This window comes from Haliotis rubra, unplaced genomic scaffold (genome assembly GCF_003918875.1).
Source record: "Haliotis rubra isolate DU_JTF1 unplaced genomic scaffold, ASM391887v1 Scf156, whole genome shotgun sequence".
NCBI classification, from domain to species: domain Eukaryota; kingdom Metazoa; phylum Mollusca; class Gastropoda; order Lepetellida; family Haliotidae; genus Haliotis; species Haliotis rubra.
In genome coordinates this window covers 1720821-1737791 of record NW_025765514.1, presented here as the reverse complement: position 1 = coordinate 1737791, position 16971 = coordinate 1720821, and the positions used below count along the sequence as shown (strand labels likewise).

Genomic DNA, 16971 nt, shown 5'->3' with positions numbered 1-16971 from the left:
TAATGTAGTCATGTGTCTTAGTGATTAATGAGGATGACCTTTCGTGTGTGACATGATGAAAGAACAAACTTAAAGCAGAAAACTTTCATTCCAGCTTTCAAGATTTTGTCAGTGCAAGACATAGTAAACATTTTGAACATTCTGTTCATTAAGACTTGTGGTAGTGACACAATGTGGCTTGAACATCTTTATTCGAAGTGGTACAGACTGATCAGAATATGTTGCACTATATGGCTCTAACGATGTCATCCTGTTGTTCTGGTTGAATATTATTTTCAGGGATAATATATCCTGTTTCTTGTGGCAAGTCCCTGGTGGAACTCAACCCCAAGAAAATAATAGAATTTACACTCTAAGAAAGTGTAATCCCCAAGTGTAACATGTTTTACATTAGACCACTACTAAAAGACAATGTGCAGTCACAGCTTGTCATGGGTTCACAATTTTGGATTCACAAAATTGAATGTGCCTTGGTGGCTATTTGCACCCTATGTACGTGTCGATCTTGTTGATTCTTATGGTAATCGTTCTCTCCAGGCAACAGCAGAAGCTAACAACTTGTCTGCCGTGTCCCACGCCAAACTACAATACACCAGAGAAATGGAGGAAGTAAGTGCCGCCGTGTGTACTGAAAAGTTCTGGAAGGACTGCTTATGGCCATTATACTGATTTGAGACATCAGTGTAAACAAATGTTGTTCTTCTTTACTTATCATGAAATTGTAACTCATTATAATGTTTTCAAATTGGTTCAGAACTGTTGCATGTATGATTTTCTTTAAATTTTGGAAACCCCCCAAAAAAAATGGCTTTTTGAAGAATTAACCAAAGAAATTATTGTAAAATCAAAGATAAAATGGCTCCCTCTTATGTGCATTTTTGCTACAAACTTTCAACAAAAAATTTTTTCTGGGAGGGGTATGTTGATAAAGGGTATCTTTTGAAATGGTATTTCATCAAAATATGAGAAATGTGCAGTTTGATCCATTCTGAGACCCATGGGGTAAGAATTTAGATCTCCAGCACAATGGTTGTAAAGGGTGACTAAATAGATTGTATGACTTGATTGCATGTCATATCTCTACTTGATGTTCATGATGTCCCGCAATGGATTGTGTGGTCAAGACTTTAGTAGATGCAGACTTGTAGATGGCTTCTTGGAGGTAATATTGATTAGTGCAGCATCATAAAAGCAAACATCTGATAAAGAAGGTGTCTGTTTGTAGCTCATCGGTGGTGACAAACCCTACATGAACCCTGATCAATTGGAAAGAGAGCACTGTCAGTGTTTGGAGCGAGCGATGGACCTGTTCTCAAGCACCAAGAAGATGGGAGGGCCGGAGTTCAGCAGAATGTATGCAGACCAACTGAAGGAAGAACTGGAGGAATGTTTTGACAACTTCCAAAAACACAACGCAAGCAAGAACATTTTCAGTGCTGCCAGAACACCAGCAGTGTTGTTCACTGTGATGGTGGCGTCCTACTTGGTGGCTGGTATTCTGGGAGTTATTGGACTTGAGTCACTGGCCAACTTGTTGAATCTTGTGATGATTGGTTTTCTCGGTATCATGTGTGCATGGTTATATGTGCGTTATAGTGGAGAATACCGGGAAATCGGAGCATACATCGACCAGCTTGCAGATTTTATTTGGGAACATGTAAGTTCATCCATTTTCTTATTTGATTCAAGTCATTTTGTTATTTCTCATGGTACTTCATTTTGAATTTGATTTCCTTATCATCCATTCATTTGACAGTTTTTAAAGATCAGCTGTAATGAAATGATATTTTGTAATAATATCTTGTCACAAATTGACTTTTCATCTAAGTTTATTTTATATGACTATTTTGTCTGGCATGGACCAGGATAAAATGGCTTTGAAAAGTTCAGATATTGACTATGCGTAAAAGTATGAATTTTAAACAGTGAGGCAGCTTGAAAATGTGATTTTTTAGTTTTAACTTCTACCCCTGAGCTTTGAAATCAGTATTCAAGATGTAAGACAAATTTATCTGGTATGATGCGATAAGTACCTCATTGAACAAAGACTCATGTTTCCCCTCTGTTCCAGGCTTTATCCCAGGTGTATTCCAAAGCTGCAGAGCATGCCGCCCAACAGGCGGCCAAGCAGGCCACGCGGAAACTAAAGAAGAACTAGCAGTGCCATCTACTGGGCATTCTAGGTGTAGGCTCAAGATAGAGCTTGTGCGTTACTAGAAACCCCACAGTGCTAGATGAGGAAACAGTGGACTGTTAGTATCAAACAATGTGACAGATGTAACTTCGTCAAAACAGGTGCCCTCTCAGCTCTGTATCAGCCATAAGGCTAAATTCTCAGAGATGAATGAGTAGCCTATTAGAATTAAAGGGGAACTGATTTGTAGGCATGTCACTGGATGAGAGGATTCCATCATAGTTCCCACTCAAGGCAGGAATGGCTGTATTGTTGTATATTAGGTAATCAGGTGTGTGGAAATATCAAAATTTTAAACTTTTCTCTTGGCAAATGAAATGTAAATGTTCCTTTGTCCGGAGACAGTCCACTTGTCCAGGTTGTTAACTCAACACGATCAGGATTTTCTAACCACTAAACAGGCCTCTCACTGTCAATCTGATGAGTCAGTATTTTGTCCTAATGGCTTTTCCCACCATTTCCATGCCGTAATCAAACAAAAAAACATTTTTTTAACAACAAGCAAAACATTTTACAATGTGTTTAGCAATTGACTATTTGGTCCCCTTATGAAGCAGTGAGAGTGAGCTGTCATTTGGGTTGGTCATACTCACAATGTTTGCATTTTATCAAGCTATATTTAGTTCCTGGAAATATTTTATTAAAATTGATGCAAGCTCTGCTAAATTTTAAGGCTTTCTTTCTGATGGTCACATGCATTGATTTTCCACACCCTGGTAGTCCATAGTTTGTCAAGACAAGCTCCCCTTTAGGGTGGCACCTGGGGGGTTAATCTGTTCACATTACACATGTACAGATGGTTTAATTTATTCTCTGTTTACCCCCGACATTTCAAGTTATTTTGTATAATCACGGTTGTCATATCCTTCACCAGCCATATCGCTGTAGTAACATGTGAAACAGTTAAACACTAGTCACACAAACTGCGTTCTAAACTTCTTGAGATCAGAGAATTAGAATAGATCAGTAGCACAGAATGATTAAGGTAGCCAAAGAATGTAACAAGTGCTAGTTTTTGTATCCTGCATTCATGCCATGTTAATGAAAAGATGATCAGTCTATTCTGTTTGTGATGATATTGACGTTATACTCAGGAAATCCTAGTAACCTTCTCAGTAGTTCATATGTTCTGTACTAACCTAGAATCAATGAGTTCAATGACGATGAAACCCATAAAGCAAGGATGGTACAAATCTTATTGGTCCATTAGTTTCTCTATTCATAATATAGTTCAGATGGTTTGATACAGAGTACTCTCCCATGAAAATCTACAGCAGTAGTTATTGTATTGCTTGTACATACTGAATAGGGCAATAAGGTTGGTCTGTGGCGTACACATTCTGTATGCTATTTGCTGTATGCCTGTATGAATGATATGGTCAAGGTTGTAGATCTGTGAATTGTTCAGTCTTAGCCATGTTAAGATGATCTGGCTTTTTGAGCAAATTGTTTTGGAAGTGGCATCCACAGGAAATTGTAGATGACTTCTATCCTGTTTCATAGCTTTATAATGCATTTGTTGACTCCTAAGGACAGGAGTACCAGCCCCAACTGAGCATATATATCACACTTGGAAAGTTAATCCCTTTATTGGTGTCAGTTTTGTCCATATTTGTTTAATGATTACATCACCTTGTGTTCAACAATCACACAAAAGGCTTCCTATATCCATTTCATAGGGGCGGTGGGGTAGCCTAGTGGTTAAAGCGTTGGCTCGTCATGCCATAGACCCAGGTTCGAATCCCCACATGGGTACAATGTGTGAAGCCCATTTCTGTTGTCCCCCACCGTGATATTGCTGGAATATTGCTAAAAGCAGCGTAAAACCAAAATCAGTCAGTCAGTCAGTCCATTTCATAGAACGGGGAACAGTATGATACTAAATAACAGGAGTGGGTTTGAGTTTTTGAATTGTAAACTTTAGCCTTAAAAAATAGTAAAATGTAAAACAAGCCCTCAATAGTATGGACAGACTATTAAAAATAGCTACACTGGATAAAGTAGTTGATTTTCCGTGTCAATGTAGCTGCAATAGCCAAGTGTATGTATCCATATAGTGCCTTCCAACTGGATAAGTCATTGCTCATGTGTGCTGTAGAAGTTACCTCCCCTTTCTCTATCCTACTCCCAGCCTTCATTCATGTTCAGTGTTAATCAAGCATTCAGTGTTCAGTGTTTCACTAATGGTGCATATTAATGTGTTGTGTACATAAAATATTTAGTCCTATTTGGTGTTTGTAAATACACGAGTTAAAGGGTATAATAGTTTATACATGTACATTCAATTAGTGCTATTGTTACCAGCAGTGGATATACTCAGAGACAATGTATAGCCTGTTTATGTTTCGAGGCTTGTTTATGGCATCAAGGTGTAGTGCTGGGATTCAGCGTTGCAGAAGTAAGTCTTGATATTATCAATCAACACTTAGAATTGTTGCTTTCATCAAAAAGGTGGCATGTATTTGCGAGTTTCTTTTGAAAAACCTATTAAAACTTTACTGTTGATCATGAAGGGAAAGTTAGACCCATGTACATACTTGTAAATATTTGATAATCAAAATGTTTTGTACAGTACTGCCGACAATTGTCAGGTTATGTGTGACCGTTCCAGCACATGCCTGCTTCAATTGGTGATGGATGTAACGAATCGAATCCTGGGTTTGTAGGTTATTTATTGTAGTCCGGTGGAGAGTAATGCTTGTTACAATTATGCTGGATAATGACATTTTATAAGATCTTTTGTCACCATGGACAGTTTTCTGTTTACTAACTTCAGTCATTGTGTTCTAACATTCTCCAAGGACCAACAACTGATGCTTTGGTCGTGTGAAGGTGACGAGTTTGCCAATGATAATGCGATAGCTTGTATTATTTTTATTTGAGCATGTGTACATTTTGAGTTTATTGCCTGCTTGCCAAATGTTCCTGGAGAAATGGACGCGAGAAAAAGATGCATTCCACCTTTTCTAGACTCTGGATTAATAAGCAGCAACATGTGACAATTGTCTTTCATTTTCATTGAATGTATTTTTATAGAAAGACAAAGTTTTGGTCAGCGTCATGCTCAGTCATCTCATGTTGCTTGTCCGACTGATCGTGTCCGTTTCTGTTGTATGTGATGGGATTGTATGTTTATTTTGTGTTCCACATATTTTTATTCTTGTTAATAATCTTGAGTCTACATTTCGGTGTCAGTATGTTGGTATGGATTGTTTGTGAACCTCAGTGATATGTGGTTTATCGGGGTTGTCTAGACTACCAACACACACACACTCTACACTATCCACAATACACCATGCTTCAAATACTGATATATATTTCACTTTTATATTAGTCAGTCTCCTATATGATCTGTCATCTTTGGAAAGTCGTTAGATTCTGAACTTTCAAATTTTGAAATGGTGTACTGTTCTGTAAATAAGACATGCTACTGATGTAGTTGTGACCATTAAGCCATAAAATATTTTAAATCGTTTCGTTTGAAAACTATTCCCTATAAAATATATTTTTCACAAATTCAGAAGTACACTGATCCAGGTGATGAATATTTGAATATTTAAAACAAAGACTTGAATTTTGGCCTCGCAGGTCTTTCCTTAATCTTCACTTATGCAAGTAGTATGGTGGTACCAAGCAATAAATAGTTACTGAATGCAAGACTGCGTTGGTTTCGCACATGGCATCAGTTAAGTCGACTGTCTGCGCCATGACTGGTTCCAGATCGGGTATGATGTCCCTCTTAGCTGCAGTGTGTTGATTCTTCCATTGTTTACAGATGTGGATGATTCATGTGAATCGTTTGTCCCAACAACAACCTAGGTGTGGGTAGTTAGTGCGGTCATCTGGGCGGGAAGGGCGCATTTCTCCATGAACCAGTCATCCCTTTGTTATATGAAGAGATCGTCTTGGTGACGTTTCAAACATTTTATAAATGTTTATACCCACTTCTTTCAAGGATTTGATATTTTTATGGTATTATGTTGCACGGAACCAACATGAAAATCTGGTACCTACTAAGAATAGTGCGCAATCTTTATCAAATTCTTTTCATGTTGCAGCGAAAGTATTTGTCATATATCGGCAACACTTTGTTCGTCTTTATTTTTGTACTGTGTCCATACATGGTGTTGCACTAGCACTGCTGCAGTAGAAGAGGACATCCCAAGGTAATTTATCAACAAACTTCATGTACAATAATTTCCAAAAAATTACGAAACAACTGAGGACATTTCCATCAGCAACGCAAATCTTGTGACACGTGTAGTCTGAAGTATGGTCCCATCAGCTACTGTCCTCCAGTCCAGTGCAAGTAGCATCGGTACAATGACTGATCATTCCAACACATAGAAGGTGATTGGCTGATCTCTCTACAGGTGCGTGTCTGGTCCGAGTTCCAACTCCCTCGCCTGTTTTTGTTGCACGCACTCCTCAAAAAGGAGCTCAAATGTCAAATGATGTAATGGTATTTTTTAGATTTAACCTATGCAAAATGTTTGTACCTACCTTTTGGATGTGTTTCTTTAACATCTAATTACCATTGTCGAGATTGAATAAAATTTCATCCAATTTCTCACTGTATTGTTATATGTGATTACAGCCTTGCTGACCGCCTCCTGGTGTAGTGGTTAGAGCGTCCGCCCGGAGAGGGAAGGTCGCGGGTTCGATCCCCGACCACGTCATACCAAAAGACGTTAAAATATGGTACTTGTTGGTCCCTGCCTGGCGATCGGCATTAATGGGTACAACAAGGACTGGTCGGCTCGGAGTCAGTATAATGTGTCTGAGTGGGGTATTCATGCTTCACTGCTGCATGGTATCTCAGTGGGCTAGCACTATAAAACCAGCTTCAGTCTGGGCTAGTACAAGCAGCCGCACATACACACACACACGCATGCACGTCGTCATGTGAGCGAAATATTCTCAAGCACGACGTTAAATCCAATTTCACCTCACCTCACATCCTTGCTGATGTTAATCATCAATGCACACTTTGGAAGGCTAGAAGTGCTTAACAAGGTCCATGGGGCGGTGGGGTAGCCAAATGGTTAAACCAGTCACGCCAAAGACCTGGGTTCGATTACCCACATGGGTATAATGTGTGAAGCCCACTTCTGGTGTACCCAGCCGTGATATAGCTTGAATATTGCTAAACGTGGCGTAAAACAACTCATTCACAAGGTCCTGGTTCCAGTCACTATGTGGGTTCAATGTGTGTTTCCCCGCCGTGATATGGCTGGAATATTTCTAAAGGCAGCGTAAAACCCAACTCACTCACTTTGGAAGGCTAGATTATCTCAGAACTGATTGATGGATGACCCGTCCCTTGCGGCAGCAATTCGTCTTGCAGAGTTGCATCTCTTGATCATCATGGGTTTGTTCCGATGTTAATGTTAATCGTTTGTAAGCACGATACCATTGCTCAAATGTCTAACCAAATAAAAGTTCTAAGACCTGCATCTCCTACTTCACACATTAAAGTGGGCGGTGGGGTAGACTAATGGTTAAAGCGTTGGCTCGTCACGCCGAAGACCCGGGTTCGATTCCCCACATGGGTACGAGTACAATGTGTGAAGCCCACTTCTGGTGTCCATCGCCGTGATATTGCTGGAATATTGCTAAAAGCGGCGTAAAACCATACTCACTCACTCCCACATTAAACTGTGATGTAACTGGAATTGTGTTCTCTGCAGCGTTGGATTAAGTCATTCATCAAATATATCAAAACGATCTTGACAGAAGTTCGATTTATGATGATTAATATTATTGAGCAGAGTTGTCATTAATTATCACAGGGATTTGACTTGCAGATGATCATTGTTTCTGCTCAGTGTAGGGTAGATTACTTACGTACACCATTGAATCATGAGATTATATCGCCTAGGAAAACGTTAAATGCTAATTCAATGACTTATATATATATATATTAGTCCATACAGCAGCGAGGTAGAGTGTCAGCGAGAGTAACTTATTCTTATGTAAAAGGGGGCGGTGGGGTAGCCTAATGGTTAAACCGTTGGCTCGTCACGCCGAAGACCCGGGTTCGAATCCCCACATGGGCACAATGTGTGAAGCCCATTTCTGGTGTCCCCGCCTCGATGTTGCTGGAATATTGCTAAAAGCTGCGTAAAACCAAACTCAGTCAGTCAGTCAGTCAGCAGTCTTATGTAAAATGCACCAGGTGTGGTGAGGTGAGGTGAGGTGAAATGGGTTTTACGTCGTGCTTGAGAATATTTCGCTCATATGACGACGTGCATTCGTGTGTATGTGTTTGTGCGGCTGCTTGTACCAGCCCAGACTTAAGCTGGTTTTATAGTGCTAGCCCACTGAGATACCATGCCGCAGTGAAGCATGAATCAGACACATTATACTGACTGTTGTACCCATTAATGCCGACGCGCCAACCCGCGACCTTCCGCTCTCCGGGCGGACGCTCTAACCACTACACCACGGAGGCGGTCCGCACTAGGTATAGCTTGGTGTGTAGCATTGTCAACATAGTGTTCCTTGTATGTCTTTATGCCAAACAATTATAGACATAAAGCTAACTTTGTTTTGTATACAAATTAATGTTATGTATAAATTGCACGGTATAGTGATGATTGGTTCAGTTAAAAATGTTTAAAAAGTTGTAAAACTCTGGCACTCTGGCTCCCTAATAGTCTTTTCAACATGCCTCATTATATCATAGACTACCAAATATTAGAGTGAGACAAACGGCGAATAAAATAAACGCAGACATTTTATTCAACAACAATTAAATTATGTACATTTTACAATATTTTAACTCAAAATAGCGAGAATGTCCCAGATTTCGACCCAAATAATCATCGACACCCCATAAAATTCACAACCGGCAAAATCTAGCCCCAAACTTCAACGAGAATTATGAAGCCGCCCATCATATGTTAACTAAACAAACAAAGGACAAGTCGCTAGAACAATTTTAATCTGTTGTGATCAATGGGTGAGGCTTACTAGTATTTGAAAACACGGTATTGATTCCCTTACTCATTGTGGTTTTCGCGACGATTCGGGCACCGAGGTTTGTACTTGAAATGTGGCTTTAGCGGCAATTGGTATTTTTCAAATGTGGCTTTGCCGGGCGAACACCCTCCCGCCGATGGCAAAAACAGTTTGTTTGAAAAGAAACTCGGGTCCGCCTTTGATCATTAGTAATCTATGATAGACGTATATCCAGATAGAACTGACACACAAACACACTTTTACTTTGACATTTAACGGAATATCATTCCCAAGGCAAATCTTCCTGCACACCGAGGTGCTGTTTTGTACAATAAATAGTGCATTATGTCCTGGTGTTGAGTATCAACCTGTTTTGTATTAACCTTTCTAAATGCTTAGAGAGCTATATCCCACAAAGGGAATACAATTTGGGAAACAGAATCAAATATGTACAAGATTTTTGACGGATACACGCCCATCAACTGCATATGTGAAATACACCATACCGAAACAGTTTTACTGTGCCCGATGTATTGCCTGCAATGTAATCTGACCAATTTGCACGGTCCTTTGTAATTGTTTTGGTAGTCATAGATTATATTTTAATAATAGATGGACAATTTATTTTCGTAACCCGGCAGTTCTTGTTCAACCGGATCTCTGCCCGAGACAGATGCCTCAAAATGAAAGAAACACGGAATTGCCAGTCGTATTCCATTTTATTTTATTTTCTCTTGACTGACGTCGGTGTCCAATTGTTCTTCCTCGCTAAGTCGGCCTTTTCGTTTTTTTCGTGACGACGATCTGTAACGTATTCGAGTCTGGACCAGACAATCCAGTAATCAACAGCATGAGCATCGATCTACGCAATCGGGAGACATGTTTCAACCAAGTCAGCAAGTCTGACCACCCCCAATCATGTTAGTCGCCTCTTACGACAAACATGGGTTGCTGAAGGCTAATTCTAACTCAAATCTGCACGGTGCATAGACGCTGGTAGTGGGGTCAGGGCTGCAGTAAATAAGATAGAAGACGCCAAAGACCTGGGTTCGATTACCCACATGGGTATAATGTGTGAAGCCCACTTCTGGTGTACCCAGCCGTGATATAGCTTGAATATTGCAAAACGTGGCGTAAAACAACTCATTCACAAGGTCCTGGTTCCAGTCACTATGTGGGTTCAATGTGTGTTTCCCCGCCGTGATATGGCTGGAATATTTCTAAAGGCAGCGTAAAACCCAACTCACTCACTTTGGAAGGCTAGTTATCTCAGAACTGATTGATGGATGACCCGTCCCTTGCGGCAGCAATTCGTCTTGCAGAGTTGCATCTCTTGATCATCATGGGTTTGTTCCGATGTTAATGTTAATCTAGCCCCAAACTTCAACGAGAATTATGAAGCCGCCCATCATATGTTAACTAAACAAACAAAGGACAAGTCGCTAGAACAATTTTAATCTGTTGTGATCAATGGGTGAGGCTTACTAGTATTTGAAAACACGGTATTGATTCCCTTACTCATTGTGGTTTTCGCGACGATTCGGGCACCGAGGTTTGTACTTGAAATGTGGCTTTAGCGGCAATTGGTATTTTTCAAATGTGGCTTTGCCGGGCGAACACCCTCCCGCCGATGGCAAAAACAGTTTGTTTGAAAAGAAACACGGGTCCGCCTTTGATCATTAGTAATCTATGATAGACGTATATCCAGATAGAACTGACACACAAACACACTTTTTACTTTGACATTTAACGGAATATCATTCCCAAGGCAAATCTTCCTGCACACCGAGGTGCTGTTTTTGTACAATAAATAGTGCATTATGTCCTGGTGTTGAGTATCAACCTGTTTTGTATTAACCTTTCTAAATGCTTAGAGAGCTATATCCCACCAAAGGGAATACAATTTGGGAAACAGAATCAAATATGTACAAGATTTTGACGGATACACGCCCATCAACTGCATATGTGAAATACACCATACCGAAACAGTTTTACTGTGCCCGATGTATTGCCTGCAATGTAATCTGACCAATTTGCACGGTCCTTTGTAATTGTTTTGGTAGTCATAGATTATATTTTAATAATAGATGGACAATTTATTTTCGTAACCCGGCAGTTCTTGTTCAACCGGATCTCTGCCCGAGACAGATGCCTCAAAATGAAAGAAACACGGAATTGCCAGTCGTATTCCATTTTATTTTATTTTCTCTTGACAGACGTCGGTGTCCAATTGTTCTTCCTCGCTAAGTCGGCCTTTTCGTTTTTATGTGCATATACGCTTTAATTTTCCAGTTGTGTGACGACGATCTGTAACGTATTCGAGTCTGGACCAGACAATCCAGTAATCAACAGCATGAGCATCGATCTACGCAATCGGGAGACATGTTTCAACCAAGTCAGCAAGTCTGACCACCCCCAATCATGTTAGTCGCCTCTTACGACAAACATGGGTTGCTGAAGGCTAATTCTAACTCAAATCTGCACGGTGCATAGATGCTGGTAGTGGGGTCAGGGCTGCAGTAAATAAGATAGAAGACGCCAAAGACCTGGGTCGATTACCCACATGGGTATAATGTGTGAAGCCCACTTCTGGTGTACCCAGCCGTGATATAGCTTGAATATTGCAAAACGTGGCGTAAAACAACTCATTCACAAGGTCCTGGTTCCAGTCACTATGTGGGTTCAATGTGTGTTCCCCACCGTGATATGGCTGGAATATTTCTAAAGGCAGCGTAAAACCCAACTCACTCACTTTGGAAGGCTAGTTATCTCAGAACTGATTGATGGATGACCCGTCCCTTTGCGGCAGCAATTCGTCTTGCAGAGTTGCATCTCTTGATCATCATGGGTTTGTTCCGATGTTAATGTTAATCTAGCCCCAAACTTCAACGAGAATTATGAAGCCGCCCATCATATGTTAACTAAACAAACAAAAGGACAAGTCGCTAGGAACAATTTTAATCTGTTGTGATCAATGGGTGAGGCTTACTTAGTATTTGAAAACACGGTATTGATTCCCCTTACTCATTGTGGTTTTCGCGACGATTCGGGCACCGAGGTTTGTACTTGAAATGTGGCTTTAGCGGCAATTGGTATTTTTCAAATGTGGCTTTGCCGGGCGAACACCCTCCCGCCGATGGCAAAAACAGTTTGTTTGAAAAGAAACACGGGTCCGCCTTTGATCATTAGTAATCTATGATAGAGGTATATCCAGATAGAACTGACACACAAACACACTTTTTACTTTGACATTTAACGGAATATCATTCCCAAGGCAAATCTTCCTGCACACCGAGGTGCTGTTTTGTACAATAAATAGTGCATTATGTCCTGGTGTTGAGTATCAACCTGTTTTGTATTAACCTTTCTAAATGCTTAGAGAGCTATATCCCACCAAAGGGAATACAATTTGGGAAACAGAATCAAATATGTACAAGATTTTGACGGATACACGCCCATCAACTGCATATGTGAAATACACCATACCGAAACAGTTTTACTGTGCCCGATGTATTGCCTGCAATGTAATCTGACCAATTTGCACGGTCCTTTGTAATTGTTTTGGTAGTCATAGATTATATTTTAATAATAGATGGACAATTTATTTTCGTAACCCGGCAGTTCTTGTTCAACCGGATCTCTGCCCGAGACAGATGCCTCAAAATGAAAGAAACACGGAATTGCCAGTCGTATTCCATTTTATTTTATTTTCTCTTGACAGACGTCGGTGTCCAATTGTTCTTCCTCGCTAAGTCGGCCTTTTCGTTTTTATGTGCATATACGCTTTAATTTTCCAGTTGTGTGACGACGATCTGTAACGTATTCGAGTCTGGACCAGACAATCCAGTAATCAACAGCATGAGCATCGATCTACGCAATCGGGAGACATGTTTCAACCAAGTCAGCAAGTCTGACCACCCCCCAATCATGTTAGTCGCCTCTTACGACAAACATGGGTTGCTGAAGGCTAATTCTAACTCAAATCTGCACGGTGCATAGATGCTGGTAGTGGGGTCAGGGCTGCAGTAAATAAGATAGAAGACGCCAAAGACCTGGGTTCGATTACCCACATGGGTATAATGTGTGAAGCCCACTTCTGGTGTACCCAGCCGTGATATAGCTTGAATATTGCAAAACGTGGCGTAAAACAACTCATTCACAAGGTCCTGGTTCCAGTCACTATGTGGGTTCAATGTGTGTTTCCCCACCGTGATATGGCTGGAATATTTCTAAAGGCAGCGTAAAACCCAACTCACTCACTTTGGAAGGCTAGTTATCTCAGAACTGATTGATGGATGACCCGTCCCTTGCGGCAGCAATTCGTCTTGCAGAGTTGCATCTCTTGATCATCATGGGTTTGTTCCGATGTTAATGTTAATCGTTTGTAAGCACGATACCATTGCTCAAATGTCTAACCAAATAAAAGTTCTAAGACCTGCATCTCCTACTTCACACATTAAAGTGGGCGGTGGGGTAGCCTAATTGTTAAAGCGTTGGCTCGTCACGCCGAAGACCCGGGTTCGATTCCCCACATGGGTACGAGTACAATGTGTGAAGCCCACTTCTGGTGTCCATCGCCGTGATATTGCTGGAATATTGCTAAAAGCGGCGTAAAACCATACTCGCTCACTCCCACATTAAACTGTGATGTAACTGGAATTGTGTTCTCTGCAGCGTTGGATTAAGTCATTCATCAAGTATATCAAAACGATTAATGATTTATGAATTAATATTATTGAGCAGAGTTGTCATTAATTATCACGGGGATTTGACTTGCAGATGATCATTGTTTCTGCTCAGTGTAGGGTAGATTACTTACGTACACTATTGAATCATGAGATTATATCGACTAGGAAAACGTTAAATGCTAATTCAATGACTTTATATATATATATATTAGTCCATACAGCAGCGAGGTAGAGTGTCAGCGAGTAACTTATTCTTATGTAAAAGGGACGGTGGGGTAGCCTAATGGTTAAACCGTTGGCTCGTCACGCCGAAGACCCGGGTTCGAATCCCCACATGGGCACAATGTGTGAAGCCCATTTCTGGTGTCCCCCGCCTCGATGTTGCTGGAATATTGCTAAAAGCTGCGTAAAACCAAACTCAGTCAGTCAGTCAGTCTTATGTAAAATGCACCAGGTGTAGCTTGGTTTTAGCATTGTCAGCATATTGCTCCTTGTATGTCTTTATGCCAAACAATTACCATAGACATAAAGCTAACTTTGTTTTGTATACAAATTAATGTTATGTATAAATTGCACGGTATAGTGATGATTGGTTCAGTTAAAAATGTTTAAAAAGTTGTAAAACTATGGCGCTCTGGCTCCCTAATAGTCTTTTCAACATGCCTCATTATATCATAGACTACCAAATATTAGAGTGAGACAAACGGCGAATAAAACAAACGCAGACATTTTATTCAACAACAATTAAATTATGTACATTTTACAATATTTTAACTCAAAATAGCGAGAATGTCCCAGATTTCGACCCAAATAATCATCGACACCCCATAAAATTCACAACCGGCAAAATCTAGCCCCAAACTTCAACGAGAATTAAGAAGCCGCCCATCATATGTTAACTAAACAAACAAAGGACACGTCGCTAGAACAATTTTAACCTATTGTGATCAATGGGTGACGCTTATTTGAAAAAACGGTATTGATTCCCTTACTCATTGTGGTTTTCGCGACGATTCGGGCACCGAGGTTTACTTGAAATGTGGCTTTAGCGGCAATTGGTATTTTTCAAATGTGGCTTTGCCGGGCGAACACCCTCCCGCCGATGGCAAAAACAGTTTGTTTGAAAAGAAACACGGGTCCGCCTTTGATCATTAGTAATCTATGATAGACGTATATCCAGATAGAACTGACACACAAACACACTTTTTACTTTGACATTTAACGGAATATCATTCCCAAGGCAAATCTTCCTGCACACCGAAGTGCTGTTTTTTGTACAATAAATAGTGCATTATGTCCTGGTGTTGAGTATCAACCTGTTTTGTATTAACCTTTCTAAATGCTTAGAGAGCTATATCCCACCAAAGGGAATACAATTTGGGAAACAGAATCAAATATGTACAAGATTTTGACGGATACACGCCCATCAACTGCATATGTGAAATACACCATACCGAAACAGTTTTACTGTGCCCGATGTATTGCCTGCAATGTAATCTGACCAATTTGCACGGTCCTTTGTAATTGTTTTGGTAGTCATAGATTATATTTTAATAATAGATGGACAATTTATTTTCGTAACCCGGCAGTTCTTGTTCAACCGGATCTCTGCCCGAGACAGATGCCTCAAAATGAAAGAAACACGGAATTGCCAGTCGTATTCCATTTTATTTTATTTTCTCTTGACTGACGTCGGTGTCCAATTGTTCTTCCTCGCTAAGTCGGCCTTTTCGTTTTTATGTGCATATACGCTTTAATATTCCAGTTGTGTGACGACGATCTGTAACGTATTCGAGTCTGGACCAGACAATCCAGTAATCAACAGCATGAGCATCGATCTACGCAATCGGGAGACATGTTTCAACCAAGTCAGCAAGTCTGACCACCCCCAATCATGTTAGTCGCCTCTTACGACAAACATGGGTTGCTGAAGGCTAATTCTAACTCAGACCTCGGTGCATAGACGCTGGTAGCGGGGTCAGGGCTGATGTTTCTCATTAATAAAATAGAATCACACTTAACATTTTAAGAGTGTGTGAGTTTAGTTTTACGCCGCTCTTAGCAATATTCCAGCAATATCACAGCGGGGAACACCAGAAAATGGGCTTCGCACATTCTACCCATGTAGGGAATAGAACCCGGGTCTTTGGCGTGACAAGCGAAAGCTTTAACCACTACGCTACTGCCCCAACATTTTAAGAGGTGAGGTGAAATTGGGTTTATCGTCGTGCTTGAGAATATTTCGCTCATATGACGACGTGCATGCGTGTGTTTGTGTATGTGTGGCTGCTTGTACTAGCTGGATTTTTTTATAGTGCTAGCCCACTGAGATACCATGCCGCACTGACTCCGAGCCGACCAGTCCTTGTTGTACCCATTAATGCCGAGCGCCAGGCAGGGACCAACAAGTACCATAGTTTAACGTCTTTTGGTATGACGCGGTCGAGGATCGAACCCGCGACCTTCCGCTCTCTGGGCGGACGCTCTAACCACTACACCACGGAGGCGGTTACATTTTAAGAGTAGATATGTACTTGGTATGAGTATTTAACATAAGAAGAAAATTTGATACAGCAGATCCCTTCTAAATCCAACTCACTCACTCATCCTGTTTGACCAAGGAGGTTGCACTGCTGTGTTTGGTGTTAAACACCAACTCACCAATATTCCAGTTGCCTGTATATAATGGAGTGTGGTTTGACTGATACGACCAGCAACGATCCGCGCCGTCTGGTGACGATGACACACAACCATCAGATTACACTTGGTGCATTGGTTGCCCGAGACCAGTTTTAACCTGGAACCCTAATGGGATGAACGACCGAGCTGTGTCTTTTGCTCAAGTGAAATGGCGACAGATAAGACCAAAGTGCATTCAATGTCCGATATTGGAGTGAAATATGGTCGATATAGCGACGTGCGTGCGTGCGTGCGTGTGTGTGTGCGCGCGTGCGTATATGCGTGTACTTGTCCGAACTAATGCCGGTTTTACAGTGCTAGCCCGCTGATAAACCATGCTGCAGTTGAAGCCGACTCAGACACTGTCTGCTAACTCCAGTTCTTGTTTCATCCTATTATGCCAGGTGCCAGCCAGGGAAACAACAAGTACCCTCGCTTCACGTCGCT

General features: G+C 40.9%; 1 protein-coding gene across 2 annotated transcripts in view; it reads left to right on the top strand.

The window, feature by feature from the left end:
• Positions 1–3242, top strand: part of LOC124270969 (atlastin-2-like) — a 32020-nt gene extending 28778 nt beyond the window's left edge. For both annotated transcript variants that reach the window (XM_046706040.1, XM_046706041.1), the window contains exons 11-13: positions 538–609; positions 1226–1657; positions 2072–3242. In XM_046706040.1, coding sequence (XP_046561996.1) covers positions 538–609; positions 1226–1657; positions 2072–2158 — 591 coding nt within the window. In that variant the 3' untranslated portion in view covers positions 2159–3242. The remainder of the gene's footprint in view (positions 1–537; positions 610–1225; positions 1658–2071) is intronic.
• The last annotated feature ends 13729 nt before the right edge of the window (positions 3243–16971 follow it).